General features: G+C 37.4%; 1 protein-coding gene across 1 annotated transcript in view; it reads left to right on the top strand.

Moving 5' to 3' along the window:
* The first annotated feature begins 2,970 nt into the window (after window positions 1-2,970).
* LOC119428849 (protein EFR3 homolog B) overlaps window positions 2,971-10,107 on the top strand; it is a 32,638-nt gene continuing 25,501 nt past the window's right edge. The window contains exon 1 of the mRNA XM_037696541.1: window positions 2,971-3,300. Coding sequence (XP_037552469.1) covers window positions 3,021-3,300 — 280 coding nt within the window. The 5' untranslated portion in view covers window positions 2,971-3,020. The remainder of the gene's footprint in view (window positions 3,301-10,107) is intronic.

The following is a 10,107-nucleotide window of genomic DNA, read 5'->3' as shown; positions in this document are numbered from 1 at the left end:
AAGAAATAGCTGAATAGTTACTGAAAAGACAGAAATAAGCTTAAACAGCCTTAAGGAAGCAGAAATTAATTCAGCCTTTATTTATAGAAGTTAGTTTCATTGAGTCACAAGGACTGGTTTACAAGAGAGACGTGGAAATAGCTGAAATAAGGAAAAAAATAATTTGCTGAAAAAGCTACATTTAGTATAAAACAGCTAAATAGTAGCTGAAAAGCTGAAAGGAGCACAAAACAGGTGTAGTTAGCTGAAGATAGCTGAATTTTTTTAAAATTTGCACAAGAAGCTGAAGCAGAACAAAATGTGAAAAGTGCAGTAAAAGGTTGTAAGCACATCTAAATATATGAAGGATGTAAAATGAGCTTAATTCATTTTCTATGAGAAAAAGTGTCAGAAAAGGCTAAATATCTTAAAAAGCTAAAATTGCTCCAATACCAAAAGTCATAGCAGGATTGTCCTGAAAGAGCTGAACATTTTTTGATATATGATTTGCTGAAATAGCACAAAAGCTGTGGGATGAGAATCACGCCGAAAAACGTGCGGAGAACAAAAAAAGGATCATAATAGTGAGAATGCTTCATAAACGTTCACACTATTACATGCTAAACAAGCTTGTAACATAAACGAATAAAAAATTATAACATGACTATTAAATTTAAACCCACAGACTTAAAGCTTTAACGTGTTTTAAACAGCAAAACTTGCTTTGAAATTAGTGTTTCGTTTGTCCCATTTGAGCTTCTGTAGAAACATTTGAACACAACAAAGACGAGCAACTTGCTGAGTTTTTGGATTCAAATAACTCATTAAAAAAAAAAAAATTACGCAGTGTCTCACACTGGACCTGTAAGATAAAATCATTCCCTTTGTGGACATTTTTTTTCACTTCATGATCATTTCTGCCTTTAATACACTTTATGTGTTTAAGCAACTCTTTAAGCTCTTGGTATCCAGGTTGATTCAGATGGAGCAGATTAGATTTTTATTCCTGCTTCCGTTGCAGTTCTCATTAAGATCCAGCAGAGGGTGCTGTTTCTAATGCACCACAGCAGTGATGAGATTTCATCATAAAACTTTAATGTAAAAACAAATAAAATAATGTTTCTGGACTCAAGTGCTGCTTGCTGTGATGCCAGAGGCAGCAATGAATGTAGAGCGGAGGATCAATCCCACCTATTGATTATAGATTAGAGCTGCAGGCCAGCAGAGGCTCAGCAGATGTTACATAAGCAGCTGTTGATCCGTGTGTTGGAGGGAAACATCTGCAGGAGAGCAGCGCTGGAGACGAGCAGGTAGGAGCTCAGTTTGGACCACAGCTGCTGCAGCTTTCCACATAGAAATCTCTGCTTTACATTTCAATTAGATTGTAAACTTTAAAAATAATGCTGCAGAGTTCAATGTTCTTGTGAAGTTTTGCTAATGGAAGTTTAATGCAATTTTTATTTAAATTTTTAACAAACATGTTCAAATGGAATTCTTATATTTGATGGTGTGTGTGTGTGTGTGTGTATATATATATATATATATATATATATATATATATATATATATATATACTGGTATATAGATATAAATAATGGTGTATATAGATATAAATAATGGTATATAGATATAAATAATGGTATATAAAATAGATAATAATGAAGTTTTATAGTATACCGTAATTTCCGGACTATAAGCCTCTATATTTTTCACACAACACATTACAATGCTGCGGCTGATTTATGGATTTTTTTTTTTTTTTTAACGGAGTAACGAGCTTCGTGCCTCCAAAACATTTAGCTTCGTCACACCTGGGCGTCACAAAGCTGCGCAATGCACGTCTCTCTTGGGGCGGTGGGGGTGTTTGTCCTCATGACTCAATGAGACTACCTGTGTAAATAAAGGTTAAAAAAAAAATCTGACCAATGAAATTATTAAACTGGTCAAATTTGGCCAATGGAACTTTGTTTCATTGGTTTACCTAGGAAGGCAGAAAACTCCCCCCTCTCCCATTCTCCCCTCCCCGTTGTGCCCCCAGGGAGGGGGGAAACATAATGAAGAGAACAGCACAAGCTCATGGATGCAATGTCAGTGGTGCACAGGAGGAAAGTGAAGCTAGCGATCAGTGACTTCCTGGTAGACTGCTGTATTTATTTTTTTAACCAGTCATGTTACAGGCACTGTTCAGAAAAAAAACCCATTTACTGTACGTATTTGTGTATGTTACCAGTATATATTTCATTAAAAGTAAAAAAAAAAAGTGTAAATATCTTGTATTACAGCATGGATACCCACGGCTTATACACAAGTGTGGCCTATATATGTGCAAAAAAATTAAAAAATTGTAAATTGAGTGGGCGTGGCTTATATTCAGGTGCGCTCTATAGTCCAGAAATTACGGTAATTTGAATTTATCAGTGATGATCAAAAGTAAAATTAAAAGTTTTTCTTAAAGAGTATTTTTGGCATGAAAATCCACATCTGATATCCCCTGGCATAAAATTATCTTTTTTTATATTTTGGTTTTCCATTTTTTTCAGTGTATGTAGACTTAAATGCAGTTTACACATCAGGAAGTTTGATATTTTTGTGTCAAATTGCATTTCTGGCTGTTTTTTTTAAAGAACTTTAAACTTTATTGTTACTTGACAAAACTGCAATAAACATCTAACGTGCAAAATAATCTCTTGAATTTAATGTTAATGAAAAATAACAGTTTTCTTTTATTTACAAAAGTATTTTCCTTGAGGAAAAAAAGTGAAATGATTTGTTGTCATTTTAAAATGTTGTATTTCTTCATTATTTGCAGATGTTTGGGGAAGTGTCTTAACTCTTGATTAATACCTGAAGCATCCTGAGAAGTTTGAGCTGCTTTATATAAATTTTACCGTCGCGTTGGGAGGCGCAGGTTGGACCTTCAGGAGTTAATGTTCAGAAGAATGTGGAGAACCAGGAGGTTTTAACTTAAGTCCCTCTTTTCATTTCACACTTCACTTCCTTTCTCCTCTTCCATCTGTTCTCAGGACGACTCGGAGTCGAAGATGCCGGGAACTCTCCCCAGCTTTCCCAGCATGCCGCGAGGGGTGACCATGCCGTCCTTGTTCAGCTCCCTGCCCCGAGGCATCAACCCTCCCAGTCTGCCCAGAGGCATCACCATGCCAAGTCTGCCCAATCTGCCCAGCTTCCCCAGCTTCCCCAGCATCCCCCGAGGCACCACCATAGCCAGTCTGCCCAGGGTCGTCGCCATGCCAACCGTACCCGAGGCTCCTCGACGGCTGCTGCAGGACTGCTGCTCCGTGTTTGACCACCAGGCCTCTGGAGGTAAAACAAACCTGCTGCAACAAGCCAACAAATTTTCTTGTGTTTAAGACTCTTCTTTGAGTCCAAATCAAGTTTTAAACAATTTCTCACATTGAGAGTGAAGGTGTCATAACCATCCGTCCGTTATCTTTATCCGCTTCTTCCTTTTCGGGTCACGAGGCATCATAATGTTTTATTTGTGTTTGAGAAAAGTAAAACCTCCTGGTCAGGTCAAGGAAAGGAAAACAAACGGAATTGCATTTCCTGTATAAACGCAGTGTGAAGAACTTGCTGAGCAACAGCTGAAGTTAGCTAAAAACATGCTGAAATGTAGCTGAAATTGAAGAAAAAGCCTAAATTAGTAGAAGAAAGCAGAAAGAGCACATATTTACTGAAATAGGTTTAAATAATCAGAAATTAGCAGAAGAATTAGGAAAGTAGCTAAAAAGCTGAAATTAGCACACACACACACACAAAACAGCTGAAAAGTAGCAAAAAGAGCAGGAAGAAGCTTAAGTTATCAGAAAGAAGTAGAGAGCTAATTTTTGCTGAATTAGGTTGAAGAAATTTGAAATAATTGCAAAAAATCAGGAATTAATTGATCAAAGCTTAAATTAGCATGAAACAGCTAAATAGTAGCCAAAATAACTGAAACTAGTATAAATAAGCTGAAAGGAGCACAAACAAGCTGAAATTAGAAGAAATTATTTAATTAGGCTGAAAGCATCAGAAATTAGTACAAAAAAAATTGAATTAATCAGAAACAGCTGAAATTAGCTAAAAATGCTTAAAAAGGTAGCTAAAAAGGTATAGAAAGCTTAAATTAGCAGAAGAAAGTGGAAAGAACACATATTTGCTGAATTAGGTTTAAATAAGCACAAATGGGCACAAAAATTAGAAATTTAGCTAAAAAGCTTAAATTTGTAAAAATAAAAATCTGAAAGCTGAAAAGGCTGAAAAGAAGCTTAAATTACCAGAAGGATGTGGAAAGAGCTAAAACGAGCAAAAATGTAGAATTAGCTAAAATAAAATGAATTTTTAAAAAACAACCTAAAATTAGCATAAAACAGCTAAATAATAGCTGGAATAGCAAAAAAAAAAAAAAAAAAAAAGCTGAAACTAGCAGAAAAAGCTGAAAGAGCATAACAAGCTGAGTATAGCACAAAAAAAGTAATTAGACTGAAAATAGCAGAAATTACCATGTAAAACTTAAATTCTTTTGAAAACGGCTGAAATTTGCTCAAAATTGCTAAAGGTAGCTGAAAAGGTAGAAAAAGCTTAAAGTCTCCGGGGGGGGGGGGGGGGGAAGACTAGGAAGAACATGTGTGCCCAATTAAGCTGGAAAGAAGCAGAAATGAGAACAAAAAAGTGGAAATTATCTGAAAAAAGCTGAAATGAGCAAAAAAAACCCAGCTGAAAGTAGCTTAAAAAAGGTAGAAAGAAGCTGAAATTACATGAAAGAAGTGGTGAGAGCACATTTTTGCTGAATTAGGCTGAAATACGTTGAAATCAGTACAAAAAAAATCTGGAATTAGCTGAAAAAGCTTACATTAGCATAAAAACAGTTACCGGTATATAGTAGCTGAAATAGTGGAAAAAGCTGAAACTTGCAGAAATCAGCTGAAAGGAACTGGAATTAGCAGAAAGAAGTCAGACGAAGCACATAAATGTAGTTCACAGAAAGAATCTGAAAGGAGCAAAAAAAAAAAACAGCTGAAAAACCAGATGAAAGTAGCTGGAAAAAAGTTTACATTTGCACAAGGAAGCTGAAAGAAGCAGAACAAAATGTGAAAGGAGCAGTAAAAGTTGTAAACACATCTAAAGGTTCAAAACTGCGGGGTGAGAATCGTGCTGAAGAAAAACGGATCACAATCATGCTTCATAAACATTCACACAATAACTAATAATCAGAAGATACACATAAAACATTAAATCTCACTCTTGGTGATGTGAATGTTGAATTAAATTTTTTCTTGAAGTAAAATCACAACATTTTTTTCCCCACTTGTAACATTCCAGCTCTATTTCTGCAGCTCCCTGGTATGTTTTCTGTTTCTGCAGGAAAAAATAAATAAATCCAAAGCAGCTTATTGAGCGCTGAGCTGCAGCTCGTGGCCCAGATCTCACACAACGTAGGCTTTGAGCATTAAAACCCTGTGAGAGCAGTAATGCTGTAACAAACTTCTTAACAAGCAACGGCTTGGTTTAAACTCAGCAGCAGGAGAGTCAGGATTTACATCTGGCAGATGATGGTGAGTGAAAGTGGGTGGAGCTTTCACCTTGTGTGTGTGTGTAGGAAGGATTAACTATGATTATGTGATAGATGTAAGAGTCTGAATGTGAGCCAAAAGAGTCGTCCTCATGTACGGTAAGAAAACACTCAATATTCATCAACTTCTTTTTTTCTAGTTATCACTTGATTTTGAGAAAAAAATCCGTGCGCAGATCATTCTTGTGTGGGTCTGCGTCGACAAAATAAAATCAAACCTTAATTCTGTGTGTGTGTGTGTGTGTGCGTGACAAGCGTCTGAGATCTCTGAATGAGCTTTGCTCTGCAGAGCTCCACCTCTTCACGTTTAGTCTGAAAACGTGCTCGAACGTTCAGATTTCACACATGCACGTCTCTGTTTTATGTTCTAAAACCCAAGTCAGCTGTCAAACGTCGGCGCGCGTTTGTAAAGGACGTAAAAAGTAAAGTGTGCGGATGTTTGCAGATGTTCGCAGGGCTTCAGCTGCTGTTGGGGGGGTTTTTGCTCTCTGAGCAGGTAATGAGTGATCTGCCGTGTCATCATATTTAGATATTTGGTAACCGACAGCTGCTGTCGCTGCAGTTCTGATGTGTTTTGTTTTGTTTCAGCTCTTACTGTGGTGACCTAAACCAAGAGTTACTTTGGGAAAAACTAGAATTTAAAACATAAGTACATTTTAATTAGGTGGATTCATTCTACTGCAGTAACCCTGGATGGTCTCCTCTCACCTGCAGTCCTGGAATAAAGTTTCAAGCTTTATCGATTCTTCAGTAATTGTGTGAATGTTTATGAAGCGTTCACACTATTGTGATCCATTTTTCTTCTGTATATTTTTCAACATCTGTGTCGTTCTACAATTTTTTGCGCTATTTCAACAAATCATTTATCATAAATGTTCAGCTCTTTCAGGACAGTCCTGCTGTGACTTTTGGTATTGGAGCAACTTTAGCTTTTTGAAATCTTTAGCCTTTTCTGCCACTTTTTTCCCCTCATAGAAAGTGAATTGAGCTCATTTTACATCCTTCAAATCTTTAGATCTGTTTACAGCCTTTTACTGCTCTTTTCATATTTTGTTCAGCTTCTTTCAGCTTCCTGGTGCAAATTTAAACGTTTTTCAGCTAATTTCAGCTGGTTTGTACTCCTTTCTGATTCTTTCTGCTAATTACAACATTTTTGTGGTTTTTCTTCTTCCTGCTGGTTTCAGCTTGGTATGTTCCTTTCAGCTCATTTCTGCAAGTTTCAGCTTTTTCTGCTATTTCAGCTAATATTTAGCTGTTTTATGCTAATTTTAGCTCTTTTTATTGGCTAATTCCACATTTTTTGCACTCATTTCAACTGTTTTCAGTCTAATTTAGCAAAAATGTGCTCTCTCCACTTCTTTTTCGTAATTTAAGCTTTTTTATGACTTTTTAAGCTACATTTCAGCTGTTTTTTGTGTGCTAATTTCAGCTTTTTTAGATAATTTCCACTTTTTCATGCTCATTTACTTCTTTCAGGCTAACTGGGTAAACATATGTTCCTTAGACTAATTTAAGCTTTTTCTAACTTTTCAGCCACTTGTTAGTATTTTTAGTTAATTTCAGCTGTTTTCAGAAAAATCAAGTTTTTCATGGTAATTTCTGCTACTTTTGGTCTAATTAACTTCTTTATGCTAATTTCACCTTGTTATGCTTGATTCAGCTTTTTCTGCTAGTTTTAGATTTTTCTGGTCTTTCAGCTAATACTTAGCAGTTTTGTGCTATTTCAGCTAATTCCACATTTTTTAAGCTCCATTCAACTTTTTCCACTTCCTTCTGGTAGTTTAAGCTTCTTTCTGCATTTTCAGTTATTTTTCAGTTATGTTTTGCTAATTTCAGCTTTTTGAGCTAATTTCCTAATTTTTTTCTCATTTCTGCTTATTTAAATCAAATTCAGCAAATGTGTTCTTTCTGCTTTTTCTGCTAATTTAGACTTGTTCTTACATTTCAGCTACATTTCAGGATGTTTTAGCTCATTTAAGCTGTTTTTTCAGCAAGTTCTTCTAAAATTAGCATTCACACGGCCTTTTCTTTTATTCAAAATTATAAAAGACCCTTTTAAAAGCTGCTTTAGTAATGAGACTTGTTTACAAAAAAACTTAAAAATACAGGGGCAGCACGGTGGTGCAATTGGTAGAGATGCCGCCTCTCGGTGAGCAGGTCACCTCAGTTCAAATCCCGGCCATTGACCTTTTTGGGTGGAGTTTGCATGTTCTCTCTGTGCATGCGTGGCTTTTCTCCGGGTACTCCGGTTTACTCCCACAGACCAAAAACATGCACGTTAGGCTGATTGGTAACTCTAAATTGTCCCTAGGTGTGAGTGAGAGTGAATGGTTGTTTGTCTCCATGTGTCCCTGTGAAGGACTGGAGACATGTCCAGGGTGTCCCCCACTTCTCACACAGTGATGGCTGGACATGGGCACCAATGACCCCCGCAACCCAAAATGGAAGAAGCGGGTAAAGATAATGGATGGATATAAAAAATAAAAAAAACAAGTGTGAAATTAGCCTGAAACTAGAACTGACATTTAATAAAGTTGTTTTATAAACAGGTTCAGATCCGAAGTTGCGCAGGTCCAAACGGGTCATGTGTTCATCTGCAGCAGTGTTGATTCTTTAAGCTCTTCAAAAAAAAAAAAAAAAAAAAACCCACCAATTTAAAGACTTTACACAACGAGCCACAACAGGATTGGTTTGTAAGATTTAGTTTCATTGAAGCTGGATTGTTGTGTCCATCTGTGACGGCTGTAGAAAGTCCAAACCATCTGGGAGAAGTTTCACTTTTAAGGCTTGGATGGTTTTGAGTTGAAGTCTAAACTCTGCTGCGTGTATCATACAGGCAACTGGCCAGTTTTTCATCTTATGCAGTCTTTAATCCCCCAAAACAAACGACGTTCAACATGAAGAGATGAAAAATGAAAGATTAAAGTCCACAGATGTTCTGCTTCCCCCTTCAGAACATAATGGTCATTCAGGATTATAAGTATTTATCTGTAAGTAATGGGAAATTAATGGTTGTACCTTATTTTCCCAGATGATATGTAAAATATCAAAGCACAAACAAACAAAACTTTAAAATAACTTAACAAAATCTCCAGTGAAACAAAAGAAAACATTTCATCTTTCACCATAAATAGGGGCTGCAGTCTTTAATAAACTAAATGAGCTTTTCGTAAGAGTTATATTATTGTTATGAAAGTAAAGATATTAACAGGTAATTCATAATATTATAAAAGCAAAAAAATTAAACCGGCCACTAAGGAGCACAAGCCAGTGTATCTTATGTGCCGGTCCCAAGCCCAGATAAATGGTGAGGGTTGTGTCACAAAGGGCATCCGATGTAAAACACTTTTGCCAAACTATAATGCGAGTTCATCAAAGTGAAACCATACCGATCAGTTGAGGCCCGGGTTAACAACAACTGCCACGGTGAACAAACAGGGTGCCGGCAAAAATTGGGTTACTGTTAGTCGAAGACCACAAGAAGGGATACATGTCAGGAGACAGAAAGAGAGCAGGAAAGTCAAGAATGTAGGACTGAAGGTTGCAACTCTAAATGTGGGGACAAAGACAGGCAAAGGTAGAAAGCTAGATGGCATGATGCAGAGAAGGAAGGTAGATGTTTAATGTGTCCAAGAGACCAAGTGGAGCATTGGAGCAGGGTTCAAACTGTTTACCACGGTGTGGATAGAAAGAGAAATGGAGTAGGGGTGGTCCTCAAGGAGGAGTTGGCAATGAATGTAGTAGAGGTGAAAAGAGTGTCGGATAGGGTGATGTCTCTGAACGTAGAAGTAGAAGGTCTGATGCTAAATGTTGTCAGTGGTTGTGCTCCACAGGTTGGATGTGACATGGAGGAGAAAGATACATTTTGGAAGGATCTGGATGAAGCAATAGAGAGTATTCCCAGGGAGGAGAGAGCGGTGATTGGAGCAGACCTGAATGGACATGTTGGTGAAGGAAACAGAGGGGATGAGGAAGTGATGGGTAGGTTTGGTGTCAAAGAAAGAAACCAGAAAGAACAGATGGTGGTGGATTTTTCCAAGAGAATGGAAATGGCTGTAGTCAACACTTATTTCCAAAAGAGGGAGAAACATAGTGACCTATAAGAGTGGATGAAGGAGTATGCAGGTCGACTACATCCTGTGTAGAAGAGGAAACTTGAGGGAGATTGGAGACTGTAAGGTTGTGGCAGTGGAGAGCAAAAGGTGTATTATGAATTGTGTAGGAGGCTGGACACTAAAGAGGGCGAGAAGGACTTGTACCGATTGGCGAGGCAGAGGGATCAGGCTGGAAAGGATGTGCAGCAGGTTAGGCTTGTTAAAGATAGGAATGATAATGTTCTAACAAGTGAGGAGAGTGTAATGGGAAGATGGAAGGAGTACTTTGAGGAGCTAATGAATGAAGAGAATAAAAGAGAACGAAGAGTAGAGGTCATAGAAACTGTGGACCAGGAAGTGGGAAAGATTAGTGAGGGTGAAGTCCAGAAAGCTCTGAAAAGAATGAAGAAGGGGAAGGCAGTAGGACCTGATGATGTACCAGTGGAGCTTTGGAAACGTCTTGGA

Source organism: Nematolebias whitei, chromosome 23 (assembly GCF_014905685.2).
Source record: "Nematolebias whitei isolate Nwh7 chromosome 23, NemWhi1, whole genome shotgun sequence".
Lineage (NCBI taxonomy): Eukaryota > Metazoa > Chordata > Actinopteri > Cyprinodontiformes > Rivulidae > Nematolebias > Nematolebias whitei.
Note: the sequence above shows the minus strand (reverse complement) of the source record. Positions and strands in the feature narration are given on the sequence as shown.